Source organism: Hypomesus transpacificus, unplaced genomic scaffold (genome assembly GCF_021917145.1).
Source record: "Hypomesus transpacificus isolate Combined female unplaced genomic scaffold, fHypTra1 scaffold_64, whole genome shotgun sequence".
NCBI lineage: Eukaryota > Metazoa > Chordata > Actinopteri > Osmeriformes > Osmeridae > Hypomesus > Hypomesus transpacificus.
In genome coordinates this window covers 3,896-21,756 of record NW_025814036.1, presented here as the reverse complement: position 1 = coordinate 21,756, position 17,861 = coordinate 3,896, and the positions used below count along the sequence as shown (strand labels likewise).

The window sequence follows — 17,861 nt, the reverse complement described above, 5'->3', positions numbered from 1 at the left end:
TAATCCCGTATGTGTTGATGAAATACATCACTTCGTTTTACCAGACAATGAGTCAGTACGCTGACACCATCGCCATCCTAGACGAAAATATATCTCATATCAAAGTATTAATCGAAAGTCCCTCCGAGGATATAGGTGAAATCACCGGTTGTTTGTCCCTTACACTAATCTACGGATTAACCCTTTCGGACATTTTTACCAAATTCACTAACGGTCTGCGTCGTGAGGAAGAAGTCGATGAAGAGGAAATCTGCAGTCATGCCACTTTCACACAGTTGAGCACAGATGTGTTGATTAGGAGAACCCGGTTGAATTTCATGTTGAAAAATCACATGCCCTTAAAGGATTGGTACGACTTCTACTATGGGTGAACTAAGTACTAGGTAACAAGGGCAAGCTTTCAACACTTAATGACATTTCTAATGTATGTGAATTAAGACAGCATATCTCAGTTGAAACGATGTTGCTTTATTAAACAAAATTGTTGAATGTACCTTATAAACTTGTGAAGCATGTTTTATTGGTTTAATGTGTATAAAAGTTGTAGCCACCAAGGGCCGTAGGCAGGACCGAACAGCACAGCACTTCTGAAAAACATGGTTGGTTGGTTGAAAATACCAGGCATTTATTTAACGAAACACCAAACAAAACAAAAAAACTCGATCGAGCTTACGGTCTTGACTGTTCAGGCCGGTCTCGTCTCTACCTCACACTCCTTACTGAAAAAAAAAGAAACACACACAGGAGGAGTTGGTCAGCTTACAAACCGTATGTAGGCCTGTTGCGGCAGGCCTGACCCACCTTTCATGGTCTTTCCATCCTCCATCCAACTCATGAGCCGCACCTGTTTTGCTCGTTGTCTCCTGCTGTGGCGGCCTCCCCCTCATGGCCTCGATCCGGGCTTGTCGTGCCGCTCTCCAAGGTGCCGGTGGTTTCTACTGGAACGCTGTCCATGGTGCGGTGCCCCTGGGTTGTTGGGTTGTTAGAAAGTGTATGTATATGTACAGATTTGTTCACTGTCTTCAAGTGGTATTAAACAAAATAGTTGAACAATCACACAGGTCTTAATCGAACGTACCAGATAAACTCTAGTATAAAGAATGTTTTATTATATTAAGTTACATTCCCAGTCATAAGGGCAATGTAGAATACTGATAGGCGGTTACCACTAGAGACATAGACGCAACAATGTAATCATGCTGCTCATTAACCGCTTTCGACGTGACAGCAGGGACAGGAAGGTTGGTATTTCGGACAGTATAATATCGACTAGGAGTGTTGCATCACCAGTGAATAGCGTAGCTTAAACCTCTCACATCTGTAGACATGGTTGCAGATGAATGATGTTTCTAACACTTAAATAACGTTTCCCCGAAGGTAGCACAAGGGTTCATGAACACCCCTCCTCTGGTGCTAGAATGTTGACTCTAAAATGTCTTCATTAAACCCACTATTGGAATTTACACTGGCTGTAATCCGGGGAAATAGTCCGTCCTCACAAAAAACAGACCACACACACCTCAGGACTTAACATTTTCGTTTTGAATCACAGTCTACCACTAGCTACCACACGGAGGAGCCGTTAACCCTCACGCTCTCCTCATTGTCTATGCAGCTTGCATTTATCCCTCGCGCTGTCTCCGGGTCGTTGTGACCCACAGCTCCGTCTATTACGCCACCTTCGCGCTGTCTCGGGGTCATTGTGACCCACACTGGGGGAATATAAAGGTTTCACTTTATTTTTATTTATTTTTGTATTATGAGAAGTTGTCAGAAGACCGCTGTGGGTCACAAGGAACCGGAGACAGTGCGGGGTCGCGTAATAGACGACATAGACGTTGCAGTGTAAAAGAAAAAAAAAATATATATAAACAGGCAGAGACAGCACAAAGAACAAGCAACTCCCCTTGTGGTCTAGTGGCAAGGCTGCGAGGCTGTCAACTCCACAGCCCTGGATTGCTCCCCGGCCAGGGAAAATATGAATTATTTTTATTTTTTTATGTAGACAGATAATGTTTCACTTCATTCAGGTCGTCAACACGAGAGTGGCGTAACAGACTAGGTATGGTGAGTCACAGCGCAGACTAGGATACAGCGCGAGAGTGTAATAATAGGCATGTAGACAAGGCTAGAAATAAAAAGTTTCACTTTATTTATTTATTTTTGGCTATGAAAAAGTTGTCACAATGTCAGTTTGACTCACCACGACCCCGAAACGGCACGAGAGTGGCGTCATAGACTAGGCAGACAACGCGAGGAATAAAATCAAATGTTTCACTTTATTTATTTTTGTACCATGAAAAGTTGTCACACCGTGCATGACACCGTGCATCACAATGACCCTCAGACAGCACTATGGATAGACCTCCAGCCTGCCGTCCTGATACATCATCTATTCATCCCATGCATGTAGCGGTGGTGGTGGTGCTGCTGGTGGTTGTGGTGGTGGTGGCAGCGGCAGCAGCAGCAGCAGCAGCAGCACTGTGCTTTGACTTGAGCAAAGCCCATCTTCTGCACTCGACTGAGTTGTTCAGTCTCCTGCACACACTCCCGCAGGTCGTCCGGGGTCAACGGGAACCTCTCCTTGGCCGAAGCCCAGCTCGGTGGGGCATGTGGGGCAGTATACACGCGAACAGGATTTGCAGACATGCCTCTTACAACCGCGACAAACAGTGAACGTTTTACGGTCCTTCTTCACCGGGCAGACTTGACATCTCTTCCTCTTACTGGCAGGGACCGGCGAGGTCGGTCCTGCCGATGAGGAGGCGGCGGCTGCTGCTGCGCCATCCTCTTCGGGTTGTCGTCGAGGTGGATCGCGACAGCTGGCCATCCGTAGATCTTTCACAACCGCGGCAGCAGCTTCCGCGCGGGGCAGACATCGTCTCCTCTCGATCAGCGGAGTCACGAGGGCCCTTCCGAGCTGCTCGAGGAAAAACCTCCTCTTGTTGCGCTTACGCGGCATCCAGTTGGGGTTGACCTCTCTCCATATCACAAAGGCGTTGTAGGAGGAAACGTCAACGATGTTGCTGAAGATGACGAGGGGCCACCGGGCCGTCTTCCTTTTACAGCTGTAGGCCGCGATGACCTTGTCCAGATTGTCTACACCTCCTTTGTTGAGGTTGTAGTCTAAGACGATGGTCGGTTTGCCATCGTTTCTGTCGCTGATTTCGTCGTTTGTGTGGCGTGTGCTCATGAGTAAAATGTTCTTATTTTTCTTTGCGAGGTAGGAAACCAGAGTGGTGGTGGGAGTGAAGGCGAACTGCGACGACAGCACCCGTCGCCTGTTCGTCGTCGTCAGCAGCTCGGACGGGAGCTCGGTCCTGTTCTTTCGCACGGTGCCAACCATGGTCATGTTTCTCGTCGCCATGAGCTCTCGGCCGAGGTCGTAGGATGTGAAGAAATTGTCACACGTGACATTGCGATCCTTCAGGCCGTCTGTCATATCGAGCACGACGTGCATCCCCTGGCTCCTCTCCGGGGCTCCGTCGCTCGACTTCCCGGTGTAAACTTGCATCTTCCAAGCGTAGCTGGATTTTGCGTCGCACGTGACCCACGACTTGATCCCATACTTTGCCGGTTTGCTCGGCATGTACTGCCTGAAAGGACACCGTCCTCTGAACGCGACCAGTTGTTCATCCACGGTCACTTCGGGCCCTGGGTCGTAGAGGCGGGGTAATCTCTCTACCCACATATCCCAGACCTCTCGTATCGCCGCCAACTTGTCCGTGGCGCGTCTCGCCGCTCGCGTCCCACGGTCGTCAAATCGTATCGACGTCGAATAGGTGTAGAAGACTTTCAGCTGCATGGTAGCGCGGAAAATCGCTCTGCCGCTCTGCGCGTCCCACAGACTGGCGGCCGCTTCGCCTCGGGACTTGTACACCCCTGCCAGGATTAGCAGCCCTATGTAGGCACGTAGGTCAAAGGCGTCCATTGCTTTCCACTCCTCTCCGCGTTTCAGATAGCCTTCCCGATTTGTCTCGTCCAAGATCACTGTTTCGATTTGTGGCGTGACAAAGAGTAAAAACGTAGAGACGATGTCGAGAGCGTGGGAAACGGCGTACGCTGTGGGTCCTCTGGGGGTCCTCTCACGGCTGTCACGTTGCGACAGCAGCCTCGGATTCCTCAGATACGCAACCGAACGCCATTCAATTTTGCCATCTTTCGACAAGAAAGTATCTCTGTCGATTTCAGGGGCTCGGGCGGCGGCGGCCGCTGCTGAGTTGTCGTCGACCGCATTATACTCTTGCCCGTCTGCTTGTTCCGACACATGCTCCGCGTACTCTTGCCCGTCGTCTTTTTCTTCTTCTTCTTCTTCTTCCTGCTCTTCTGCCACATGCTCCACGCACTCTTCGCCGTCTTCTATTTCTGACACATCCTCTGTCTCCTCTTCGGACTCACTTTGCTCGATGTTTGCAAACATCTGTTGTAGAACTTGCAGGGCACTGAAATCCCGAGCCATAGCTGCGTGACCCTAGACAACGGCTGTCCTGACCCCCAACGAATGTGTGTTAGTAGCACTTGCCTACAGCTCACGTGATTACATGGACAAATGATTGATGATATGATCGACGATCGTAAAGGCCGTGGTTGGACTAAATGGAGTGGGAGGGTGGGATGTTTATATATTTATATAAAGGTATATAAAGGCAGGCATAAAAGTATGAAATTATAAAAGTGACCAACTTTTGGTCGCTCGACCTGACCTCACAGGCCTAACGCGCCTCCGGGCCGGCCGGCCGGCGGACCAGCGGGCGGGCGGGCAGGCATGTCCCGTCGCGGTTTCCCCTGACGCTCGACCTGACCTCACAGGCCTAACGCGCCTCCGGGCGGGCCGGCCGGCGTCCGGGCGGGCAGGCATGTCCCGCCGCGGCCTCGAATTCCGGGGGGTGACACGCCTCTGGGCGAGCGAGCGTGCGTGCGGGCGGGAGGGACGGACACCCGGCCAATTCTCCCGCCTAGAGGGATCGACGATCGTGAAGGCCGTGGTTGGACTAAATGGAGTGGGAGAGTGGGATGTTTATGTATTTACGTAAAAGTATGAAATTATAAAAGTGACCAACAGGTAAGTTCGTCTATCACGTGACCCACGATCGTTCTTCATGATCACAATAGCGTGATATTATTCCACTCCACGAGAACTGCCATGCCAGGTCAGGTCAGGCCATGCCAGGCGCGAGTGCGGGCAGGCATGTCCCGCCTCCCTGCCTAGAGGGAGCGACGATCGTGAAGGCCGTGGTTGGACTAAATGGAGTTGGAGGGTGGGATGTTTATATATTTATATAAAGGTATATAAAGGCAGGCTTAAAAGTATGAAATTATAAAAGTGACCAACAGGTAAGTTTGTCTATCACGTGACCCACGATCGTTCTTCATAATCACAATAGCGTGATATTATTCCCACTCCGCGAGGACTGCCATGCCAGGCCAGGCCAGGTCAGGCCAGGTCAGGCCATGCCAGGCGCGCGTGCGGGCAGGCATGTCCCGCCTCCCCGCCTAGAGGGATCGACGATCGTGAAGGCCGTGGTTGGACTAAATGGAGTTGGAGGGTGGGATGTTTATATATTTATATAAAGGTATATAAAGGCAGGCTTAAAAGTATGAAATTATAAAAGTGACCAACAGGTAAGTTCGTCTATCACGTGACCCACGATCGTTCTTCATAATCACAATAGCGTGATATTATTCCACTCGGCGAGGCCTGCCAGGCCAGGCCATTCCAGGCGCGCGTGCGGGCAGGCATGTCCCGCCGCGGTTTCCCCTGACGCTCGACCTGACCTCACAGGCCTAAAGCGCCTCCGGGCCGGCCGGCCGGCGGACCAGCGCGCGGGCGGGCGGGCAGGCATGTCCCGTCGCGGTTTCCCCTGACGCTCGACCTGACGTCACAGGCCTAAAACGCCTCCGGGCGCGCGGGCCGGCGGATGGGCGGGCAGGCATGTCCCGCCCCGGCCTCGAATTCCGAGGGGTGACACGCCTCTGGGCGAGCGAGCGGGCGGGAGGGACGCCCGGCCAATTCTCCCACCTAGAGGGATCGACGATCGTGAAGGCCGTGGTTGGACTTGGTCAGGCCATGCCAGGCGCGCGTGCGGGCAGGCATGTCCCGCCTACAGGGATCGACGATCGTGAAGGCCGTGGTTGGACTAAATGGAGTGGGAGAGTTGGATGTTTATGTATTTATATAAATGTATATAAAGGCAGGCGTAAGAGTATGAAATTATAAAAGTGACCAACAGGTAAGTTCGTCTATCACGTGACCCACGATCGTTCTTCATAATCACAATAGCGTGATATTATTCCACTCGGCGAGGCCTGCCAGGCCAGGCCACGCCAGGCGCGCGTGCGGGCAGGCATGTCCCGCCGCGGTTTCCCCTGACGCTCGACCTGACCTCACAGGCCTAAAGCGCCTCCGGGCCGGCTGGCCGGCCGGCGGACCAGCGCGCGGGCGGGCGGGCAGGCATGTCCTGCCGCGGTTTCCCCTGACGCTCGACCTGACGTCACAGGCCTGACGCGCCTCCGGGCCGGCCGGCGGACGGGCGGGCATGCATGTCCCGTCGCGGTTTCCCCTGACGCTCGACCTGACCTCACAGGCCTGACGCGCCTCCGGGCCGGCCGGCGGACGGGCGGGCATGCATGTCCCGTCGCGGTTTCCCCTGACGCTCGACCTGACGTCTCACAGGCCTCGAATTCCGAGGGGTGACACGCCTCTGGGCGAGCGAGCGTGCGGTCGGGAGGGACGGACACCCGGCCAATTCTCCCGCCTAGAGGGATCGACGATCGTGAAGGCCGTGGTTGGACTAAATGGAGTGGGAGAGTTGGATGTTTATGTATTTATATAAATGTATATAAAGGCAGGCGTAAGAGTATGAAATTATAAAAGTGACCAACAGGTAAGTTCTTCTATCACGTGACCCACGATCGTTCTTCATAATCACAATAGCGTGATATTATTCCACTCCGCGAGGCCTGCCATGCCAGGCCAGGTCAGGCCAGGTCAGGCCACGCCAGGCTCGCGTGCGGGCAGGCATGTCCCGCCGCGGTTTCCCCTGACGCTCGACCTGACGTCACAGGCCTGACGCGCCTCCGGGCCGGCCGGCCGGCCGGCGGACCGGCGGGCAGGCATGTCCCGTCGCGGTTTCCCCTGACGCTCGACCTGACCTCACAGGCCTGACGCGCCTCCGGGCCGGCCGGCGGACGGGCGGGCAGGCATGTCCCGTCGCGGTTTCCCCTGACGCTCAACCTGACGTCTCACAGGCCTCGAATTCCGAGGGGTGACACGCCTCTGGGCGAGCGAGCGTGCGGTCGGGAGGGACGGACAGCCGGCCAATTCTCCCGCCTAGAGGGATCGACGATCGTGAAGGCCGTGGTTGGACTAAATGGAGTGGGAGAGTGGGATGTTTATGTATTTACGTAAAAGTATGAAATTATAAAAGTGACCAACAGGTAAGTTCGTCTATCACGTGACCCACGATCGTTCTTCATAATCACAATAGCGTGACATTATTCCCACTCCGCGAGGCCTGCCAGGCCAGGCCAGGCCAGGCCAGGTCAGGCCATGCCATGCCATGCCATGCCATGCCATGCCATGCCAGGCGCGCGTGCGGGCAGGCATGTCCCGCCGCGGTTTCCCCCTGACGACGCTCGACCTGACGTCACAGGCCTAAAACGCCTCCGGGGGGGCCGGCGTCCGGGCGGGCAGGCATGTCCCGTCGCGGTTTCCCCTGACGCTCGACCTGACCTCACAGGCCTAACGCGCCTCTGGGCCGGCCGGCGGACGGGCGGGCAGGCATGTCCCGCCGCGGTTTCCCCTGACGCTCGACCTGACGTCACAGACCCGACGCGCTTCCGGGCCGGCCGGCGGACGGGCGGGCAGGCATGTCCCGTCGCGGTTTCCCCTGATGCTCGACCTGACCTCACAGGCCTAACGCGCCTCCGGCCGGCCCGGAGGGACGCCCAGCCAATTCTCCCGCCTAGAGGGATCGACGATCGTGAAGGCCGTGGTTGGACTAAATGGAGTGGGAGAGAGGGATGTTTATATATATTTATATATATATTCTCCGGCCGAGAGTAACGATGCAAAGTGTTTCATTCGAATCCAAGAAAGCAATTCATTTGACTCAACTTTTCATGATAAAATAAATAAATAAATTGAAACATTTTCTTTACACTCCGCGTGGTCTCTCTCTCTCTCTCTCTCTCTCTCTCTCTCTCTCTCTCTCTCTCTCTCTCTCTCTCTCTCTCTCTAGCCACCTAGTGTTAACTAGTGATATAACGTGGTATATTCACTTTGGGGGTCACAATGACCCGAAGGTAGCACAAGGGTTAGGTAAAATTATTAACCTACACGACGGTGGGTCACAATGACCCGAAGGTAGCACAAGGGTTAGGTAAAATTATTTACCTACACGACGGTGGGTCACAATGACCCGAAGGTAGCACAAGGGTTAGGTCAAATTATTTACCTACACGACGGTGGGTCACAATGACCCGAAGGTAGCACAAGGGTTAAAACATATTTAAGTGAATAAGACTTAATATTTAGTTGCAAATCCTTTGCTTTCAATAACTGCAGCAAGTCTGTGACCCATTGACGTCACCAAACTTTTGCATTCTTCCTTTTTGATGCTTTCCCAGGCTTTCACTGCAGCCTCTTTCAGTTGTTGTTTGTTTTGTGGGGTTCCTCCCTTCAGTCTCCTCTTAAGCAGGTAAAATGCATGCTCTATAGGGTTTAAGTCTGGAGATTGACTTGGCCAGTCTAATACCTTCCATTTCTTGCCCCTGATGAACTCCTTTGTTGTTTTGGCAGTGTGTTTTGGGTCGTTATCTTGCTGCATGATGAAGGCTCTGCCAATCAGTTTGGTTGCATCTTTCCTTAAATTGGCAGACAAAATGTTTCTGTAGACTTCCGAGTTCATTTTGCTGCTGCCATCATGTGTTACATCCTCAATGAAGATTAATGAGCCCGTCCCAGAAGAAGCCATGCAAGCCTAAGCCATGACATTACCTCCACCGTGTTTCACAGATGAGCTTGTGTGTTTGGGATCATGAGCAGTTCCTTTCTTTCTCCAAACTTTAGCCTTTCCATCACTTTGGTAAAAGTTAATCTTTGTCTCATCAGTCCATAAAACTTTGTCCCAGAATTTTTGAGGTTCATCTCTGTACTTTTTGGCAAATTCCAGCCTGGCCTTCCTATTCTTCTTGCTAATGAGTGGTTTGCATCTTCTGGTGTAGCCCTTGTACTTTTGTTCATGAAGTCTTCTGCGAACAGTAGATAGTGATACCTTCACTCCTGCCATCTGGAGGTTGTTGCTGATCTCACTAACAGTTGTTTTAGGGTCTTTCTTTACAGCTCTCACAATGTTTCTGTCATCAACTGCTGATGTTTTCGTTGGTCTACCTGTTCGACGTCTGTTACTTAGTACACCAGTAGTTTTCTTCTTCTTCAGGACATTCCAAATGGTTGTACTGGCTATGGCCAATGTTTCTGCAATGGCTCTGATTGATTTTCCATCTTCTCTAAGACTCACAATTGCTTGTTTTTCACCCAAAGACAGCGCTCTGGTTTTCATGTTGTTTTCACCTCTGAATACAGTCTGCATAGACAAAACCTATCTTACCCAATCTGAACCTGAGTGTAGACATTCAGTGGTATTTATTGATTGAATAATGTATGTAATAGGACACACCTGGGCAACAAAACACACCTGTCAGTCACATGTTCCAATACTTTTGCTCACGTGACAAATGGGTGGGTTCGAACAAAAAGGTGATATTTTCTAATTTGTGCATCAGATCCTGATGTAAATACCTGGAAATAAAAGCTGAAATGTTGATCTCTGGTTTCACATTCATCGTTTGATGTCAAGCCCAAATGTTTTCAGTCTACAGCAAAAATAAAGGAATTTGCCTCACTGTTCCAATACTTTTGGAGGGCACTGTACCTGAAACATAAGTCTATGCAGTTTTTATAATGTCAACAATAGCCAGTATTTTGAAACCTGGTGTACTTTGATTGACTGCATGTACCTTGTAAAGTGAAAACAAGTGTTATTCTTTGACAGAATAATTTCATTTTGAGTCAGATTTCCAGTGTTTTGGTAAAGTCAGTGTGTGCAGAGAAGCATGTGTTCTGTCTTGAAATGGAGAGTTAGTATATATTTAACAAAATGTGTTTTTGAGAAGAAAATTATCCATTTGGCCAATTGTGTTTTGTAGGTGTCAGTCTGTGTTAAGAGTTTAGAAAAAGTATCCGAAGTATGGGTAAGCGCTTCTTAGCGATTGAAAAAAAAACTGTAACTAGAATCCAATGACTAGTTCTATTGATTAGTGAATAATGTAAGCACACAGGAAATCGCAATTTCTTCCACACTGTATGGTGGAAGGCAAACATTTACAGAAAAAAATGCTGGTTGATGTTGAACTATTCTTGTATTTGGACACCACGGTGAAAGCTAACATTGGGTTAGGGTTAGGGCTGGACATATCCAACCAGTCACAAGATCCAACCAATTCTCTCTCTCTGTAAAAAAACCTGTAAAAATAGTTTTGTTATCAGCTAGTTTCTCACAATTCACAAGGCCGGTAGATAAAAATTCAGATTTTTCAGACAAACTGATTCTCACACTAACAAGCCGTGCTGAAAGTCCAACGTGGGACCAAGAGATGAGATAAGAACCAAAACTGTATCCATAATATAAAATATACAGAAATCCACATAGAATTTATTCAACCTTTTTTCAACCTTTATTCGACAGTTGTTTTTTGTGTATTAGGGTTAGTATAGCGTACTATTTATTGTTATCTGTAATTTAGGAAGTTTTAGTGTTAGGGTTAGTATAGTCGTTTATTTATTGATATCTGTATATTTAGGAAGTTCACTTATCTAAGCTCAGCATAGATGTAAATTTGTTCTGTGTACTTGTATGTTATGCCAGGTGCTTGCGTTGTCTTGTCTTAAGAATTTCAGTGCCCAGTCTAACCTTGTGTTGCTCTCTGCACCTGACAAATAAAAGACTTGAACTTGAACCTCCAACCTATTCTAGCCTATGTGCAAATTTTTATAACCAATTCTACCAATTCTTGTTTTGAAACACCAAAACCCATTTTTCGCCTTTATAGACGTTGGATGGGACCGGGAAACTCGCTGTTGGCCGTCATGGAGACTGGATTCCGGGTGACGACCTGGTCCAACGTTGGAACATGAAATCTGTTCCAGGGGAAAGAACTCTAAAATAGGTTACACTTATACGAATAAGGATGAAAACAACCAGTCCCCCGTTGTCTCCAACTAGTAAAAACAACTATAATAGTAACAAGATACAGTAACCAGTTTACTTTATTTGTAACATCTAGATGGACAATGTGAACATAAGCTATAATTACAATTTAAAAGTGACATGTGATACGCACATAGGCAAGCACACACCCCAGGTTTACATAGAAAGTACACACAAACTTCCTTTTAACAGTCATTGAATTGACTAAACAAGAACGTTTTTAATTTAGTTTTAAATGTCGAAACAGTATCAGCCTCCTTAATTGGGATGGGTAATTTGTCCCAGAGAAGAGGTGCTCTATATGAAAACACCCTACCTCCAGCTGTTTTTTTCTTAACTTTGGGTATTACCAGATAGCCGGCATCTTGAGATCTTAAAGTTAAATTGCTTGTAATTATAAAAAACTGAGCCACTATTTGGTGGGGGTCGAATTGCCACATGTTTTCCATCCAAAGCACCCAGACAGTGGGGGAACTGCCACTTTTTCTGGAACCCATCAGCAACCTCCAGCCATTCAGATGTTGTGTTTGGGCACTAAATGGAAAAAGTATATTAACGTTAATATTTTTTTTAACAGGACACTTCATCTAACACAGAAACAGCTCATCTATAATGTGCCAAGCCCTCAAAACCATTTGTCGCAGCATGACAACCCTTTTGCATTTAATTAATCCTTTCTTCTTGCAATAATGCTTACTCCTACGCTAGTCCAATCGTGTGCGTCTGTCAAGGGGAGGCTTGACACACGAAAATATTGTAGCGACCCACGGATTGGTCGCGTGTTAACTCGCGCTGTTGGCGCAAAGGATTGTGGGTGGCGCAATTCACATACTTGTTTCATGTTTGGTTAATGTTGTATGCATGTTTGAGTTGAGTGTTGTTGTTCTGTCAATTAGGTTTGTCAGTGGATGATGTATGGATATTAGTAACTATAAGTTATCGTTGTTGCCATAACTGTGAATTGTATGTGAGTTAATGACTTGTTGTTGGCATTCACATGTGATTGGTGGTGTAGTAAAAGAACCTGTAGTCGAGCGGTGTATGGGACACAGGATAAAAAGGTCTTCTTCTCTGCGTCCGATTATTACGCATCCACTCCAATATAGACCCCTAGCGCCATCGTTACATTGGTGTCAGAAGTGGGATGGCGCAACCACGCAGGATGGAGGAAGAAATCGCAGATCTTGAAGAGACCATTAAGAGGACTCAGCTACACCTGGAGAAACGTAGGCTGAAGATGGAGCGTTCCAGGGCAAGAACGTCGTCCCACGCTGATGGGTCCAGTGTGCCACGGCCTTGTCGCCCCCTAGAGGCCGGGAGTGGAACCACAGAACACACAGCCATAGCTGTGGACATCCAACCTGACCTACCTGGGGCGTCCCCACAGGTGGATGTTGGGGCCATCCTGCCCCGTTCCACTGCCATGCCAAGAACACCAGCGAAGGTGCCCAAGTTCAATGGAGAGACGCTCCTGGAGCCATATCTTGCCCAGTTCCAGTTGGCAGTGTGGCATGGTGGTTGGAGCAGCGAGGAAGCCGCCACTCATCTTGCCCTGGCGCTGGAGGGAAATGCGCTGCAGGTGCTCCTGGATCTGACCCCGGGAGAACAGCGGAACCTGGAGACCTTGACCGGGGCCTTGGAGAGGCGGTTCGGGCAGCCACCATTCCCTGACCAGAGTAGGGACAGGCTAGCCAGCTGTCGCCGCCAGGAGGGAGGGAGTTTGGGCGCTTTCGCCGCAGATATCCAGCTCTACGCCCGCCATGGCTATCCGATGTTCGACGCCGCTGCAAGAGGGGAGCTGGCTCTCCATGCATTCCTCAAGGGGCTTATGCCAGAGCAGCTACGCCAGCATGTGCGTCTCACCATGCCCAGAACCCTGGAGGGGGCTCTTCAAGAAGCGGTACGGGCAGAGGCGGTGCTCTGCATTTGTCAGGTGCAGTTTCAGCGGCGGCCAGCCCCAGCTGGGAACCGTCGACCTCGATCCACTCTTCGGTGCTATCGTTGTGACGAACCTGGTCACATTGCCCGTGACTGCCCAGCACCAGCACCAGTCTCCAGAGCACCACAGCAGACGGGAAACGACGGGGGGGGTGGCGCAGTGAGGGGCCCGCCACCCCAATCGTTGGCCCCTCCCTTAAGCCAAGAACTGTTGATTGGTCGTGTAGGCCACACTAAGGGACTGTATTTGGACTGCTGGCTTGATGGCCAACCCTGCCAAGCTCTAGTAGACACGGGGTCTACCGTCTCACTGGTGCGTCCTGGCGTCCTTCCAGGAACCATGGGGACGCTCTCCGGCGCATGGGCAAAGTCAGACACGAACCTGGTGACGGTGACAGGGGAGAAGGCTGCTACAAAGGGGAAGAAGCATCTGCGGATCCAGGCTGGGAACCAGGAGGCGGAGCACGAGTTCTGGCTTGCCAATATTCAGGACTCGTGCATTATCGGCCTGGACCTGTTGTCCCGTTGGGGTGCCTATGTTGATGTCCTGAGGGCAGCCATCACCCTTGGTGGGGAGACTGTGGCGCTCCAGGCCGGCCAGGACAAGAACACAAAGGTCAGAGACCAGCAAGCCAGCTGCCAAACAGCTGCCACCAGCGACTCCATGCCAGGTCAGCCTACCAACCATACATCGGCGGAGACGTCTGAGGCGGTGAGGGAACTCTGCCGCCGCAGCAGTGATGGCCTTGACCAACAGCAGTGCGGCCAGTTGAGGCACCTCCTAGAGGACTATGCAGATATCTTTGCAGCAAAGGATGAGGACTGTAGGCGGACGGGGTTGGTTCAGCATTCCATTGACACCGGTACCGCCCAACCCATCCGCCTGCGGCCTCACCGGCTGGCCCTCGGCAAGCGACAGGTGGCAGAAGACAAAGTTAGGGAGATGGCTGCTGCTGGGGTAATTGAGCCCTCTGACAGTCCGTGGGCCGCACCAGCTGTCCTGGTTCGAAAAAAGAATGACAGCTGGCATTCTGCGTGGACTATCGACGTCTCAACGCGGTGACCAAGAAGGACTCTTACCCCCTCCCTCGCATAGATGACGCCCTCGACCATATCACAGGCTCCAGCTGGTTCAGTTCCCTTGATCTGCGTAGTGGCTACTGGCAGGTGGAGTTGGCCCCTGACGCACGACCAAAGACTGCCTTTACCATTGGACAGGGACTGTGGCAGTTTCGTGTTATGCCGTTTGGACTCTGTAATGCACCAGCGACGTTCGAACGGCTGATGGAGAGGGTACTGGCTGAAATACCACGGAGTCGTTGTGTGGTATACCTGGATGAGCTGCTGGTGCATGCCAGCGACTTTGACCGAGCCCTGGGTAACCTGCAAGAGGTCTTTGAAGCCATTCGTCAGGCTGGGTTGCGGTTGAACCCTGCCAAGTGTCGCCTGCTGACAAGAGAAACGCAGTTCTTGGGCCATGTGGTCAGCGCGCACGGGGTAGCTACCGACCCCGCTAAGGTGGCCGCAGTCCAGAATTGGCCACCCCCTGCCAACGTCACCGAACTGCGGAGCTTCTTGGGCCTGGCGTCCTATTACCGGCGTTTCGTCCGGGGCTTCGCCACGATTGCCAAACCCCTCCATCGACTGACTGACAAGGGACAGCCCTTTGACTGGGACGACATGTGTGCCGGAGCCTTCACCCAGCTAAAAACTGACCTTACCGAGGCTCCCATTTTGGCCTACCCAGATGCGGAACAGCCCTTCATCGTGGACACTGATGCCAGCAACGTGGGAGTTGGCGCCGTACTGTCCCAGAGTGTTGGAGGGGTGGAGCGCGCAGTAGCCTACTTTAGCCGCACTCTGAACCGAGCTGAAAGGAACTACTGTGTGACCCGGCGTGAGCTGCTGGCAGTGGTCCTGGCACTGCGACAATTCCGGCCGTACCTGCATGGCAGCCATTTCCTTGTGCGCACCGATCATGCTTCCCTTACCTGGCTGTTGAACTTTAAGAACCCGGAGGGCCAGGTGGCTCGCTGGCTGGAGGCCCTACAGGAGTATGACTTCGAGATCCAGCATCGACCAGGGCGGTTGCATGCTAATGCTGACACCCTCTCCCGCCGCCCCTGTGCAGTCTTGGAATGTCGGTATTGCCAACGACAAGAGGAGCGGGACCAACCACTGACGGTGGCAGCCATTCAGACAGCTGACTGCGAGGGGAGTTCTCCATGGACCTCCGCTCAGCTGCAACAATGCCAGGAGGCCGATGCAACCTTGGCGGTGGTAATCAACTGGCTGGCGACGGGGCGGCGTCCCGAATGGACAGAAGTGTCTGCCCACGGACCGGAGGTTAAGGCTTACCAATCACAGTGGGGCAACTTGGAGCTCCATGACGGGCTGGTGCACCGGAGGTGGAAAGCTCCTGGCCGGGGAAGCGACCTCCTACAGCTGCTGGTACCCCGTGAACTCCGCCAACAGGTCCTTCAGACCGTCCATGGCTCGGTGGGGGCGGGGCACTACGGCATCGCCAAGACCCTCCGCCGCCTCAGGGGCCGATTCTATTGGCCAGGTTGTCGACGGGACGTGGAGCTGTATGTGCACTGCTGTGACCTTTGCACTGCTAAGAAAGGGCCAACGCAGCGCTCCCATGCCCCATTGCAGCAGTACCTGGTGGGGGCTCCGATGGAGCGAGTAGCGGTGGACATACTTGGGCCCTTTCCAGCGACTGATTCCGGCAACCGCTACGTCCTCGTGGCCATGGATTATTTCACCAAATGGCCGGAGGCATACGCGGTGCCGGATCAGAGTGCCACCACAACTGCGGAAAGGCTGGTAGAGGAGATGTTTGCCCGCTTCGGGGTCCCTGCGGAACTCCATAGTGACCAGGGGCGGAACTTCGAGTCCCAGGTCTTTAGCGAGGTCTGCCGACGGCTGGGAGTATCCAAGACGAGGACGACACCTCTCCACCCGCAGAGCGATGGGCTGGTGGAGCGGTTCAACCGCACCCTGGCTACCCAGCTTGCCATCCTGACCAGCCAACATCAGCGGGACTGGGATCGCCACCTGCCCCTGGTCCTGTGGTCGTACCGGACGGCCGTCCAAGAGTCCAGCCAGTGCACACCAGCTGCCCTCATGTTTGGGCGGGAATTACGGACACCGGTGGACTTGGTTTTCGGGACCCCGCCCGAGCCGGAGATTGCTGGAGGAAAGGAGATGGATTACTACCGGAGGTTGATAGATCGCCTCCAAGTAGTCCATGAGTACGCTCGTCAGGCCCAGGCTAACTCTGGGGTGCGGCAGAAAAGAGCCTACGACACCCGGTGTCGGAAGCTGACCTTCAAGCCCAGTGACAAGGTCTGGGTGTATTGCCCTACTCGTAAGAAGGGGGTGTCACCCAAGCTATGCAGTCACTGGCAGGGGCCCAGTGAGGTTATGGAACGGGTTTCTGAGGTGGTGTATCGGGTGCGCATGCCTGGTCGGGGGCGTGTGGTGGTGCTGCACCAGGACAGACTATCACCATATCGCCCGCTTGCTCCAGAGACGGGTGGAGCAGAGAACGACACCAGCGGCACCATTCCCACTGGACAATGTAACCCCCCCCCATGGCACCTTCTACCAGTCCCAGGAGGCCAACTCGGCGGCGGTTACGGCCAGGACACTTAAGAGACTACCTGTTGGGTGATGGGGTTGTCGGGGACGACTGACCCCTCAGGTGGGGGCTATGTAGCGACCCACGGATTGGTCGCGTGTTAACTCGCGCTGTTGGCGCAAAGGATTGTGGGTGGCGCAATTCACATACTTGTTTCATGTTTGGTTAATGTTGTATGCATGTTTGAGTTGAGTGTTGTTGTTCTGTCAATTAGGTTTGTCAGTGGATGATGTATGGATATTAGTAACTATAAGTTATCGTTGTTGCCATAACTGTGAATTGTATGTGAGTTAATGACTTGTTGTTGGCATTCACATGTGATTGGTGGTGTAGTAATAAAACCTGTAGTCGAGCGGTGTATGGGACACAGGATTAAAAGGTCTTCTTCTCTGCGTCCGATTATTACGCATCCACTCCAATATAGACCCCTAGCGCCATCGTTACAATATTTTCAACTTTTTCTCAGTTTTGTTACTAAACATTCTCAAGAGTGATTAAATCTGAATATCAGTGTTTGTTTATAGACGCTAAACTGAGGTAAAGCTTTCGTATCAGTCGGCCTGATGTAAAAGCAAGATTCCTACAGCTAGCTTAGCAAACAAGCTAGCTAGTTAGCTAACTGTTAGTTAGACTTCTGAACTGTGTGGCACGGTTTGGTTAGCTGGCTAGCGATCTATTCTAGACAATATCATTCTTACCTGTTTATAGACCAAATTATAGATCCTAAACTGAGTTATTACGTTTGTTTCAAAACCCGTCTAATTCTACATTTCCTCCATTCGACGCCATTTTGAGATTCTGTGGAAGGTTGAATCACCCCCTCGTCGGATAACATGAAGCCGTTAACGTCATTGGCTGCTTCAAGTCAGCCGGCTGCAGACATTGTCAAATCGAACGCACCTAATATAACATGCGTTTAGCTTGATCAAGTAATGTTTTTTTGTTTGTTTGTTTTGAGAGAACTTACTCTTTATATAGGAGTAGAGTATATATTTACGTTAAAATAA

The 17,861-nt window shown here is 51.5% G+C and overlaps 1 protein-coding gene and 2 long non-coding RNA genes across 3 annotated transcripts; all 3 read right to left on the bottom strand.

Annotated features, from left to right (window-relative positions):
- Positions 1-451: 451 nt before the first annotated feature.
- LOC124466104 lies at positions 452-984 on the bottom strand. The gene is made up of 3 exons (XR_006955884.1): positions 845-984; positions 674-719; positions 452-587 (listed from the first exon to the last, which is right to left on the bottom strand). It is a non-coding gene; the product is annotated as an uncharacterized LOC124466104 (long non-coding RNA).
- Positions 985-2,836: 1,852 nt separating this feature from the next.
- On the bottom strand, positions 2,837-4,066 carry LOC124466105 (piggyBac transposable element-derived protein 4-like; the record flags this gene model as incomplete). Its single annotated transcript, XM_047017780.1, has 1 exon — positions 2,837-4,066. A coding segment is annotated over one exon (1,230 nt), but the record flags the coding sequence as incomplete, so codon positions are not given.
- Positions 4,067-11,183: 7,117 nt separating this feature from the next.
- On the bottom strand, positions 11,184-17,652 carry LOC124466100. Its single transcript, XR_006955883.1, has 3 exons — positions 17,553-17,652; positions 11,587-11,804; positions 11,184-11,200 (listed from the first exon to the last, which is right to left on the bottom strand). It is a non-coding gene; the product is annotated as an uncharacterized LOC124466100 (long non-coding RNA).
- Between the last annotated feature and the right edge of the window lie 209 nt (positions 17,653-17,861).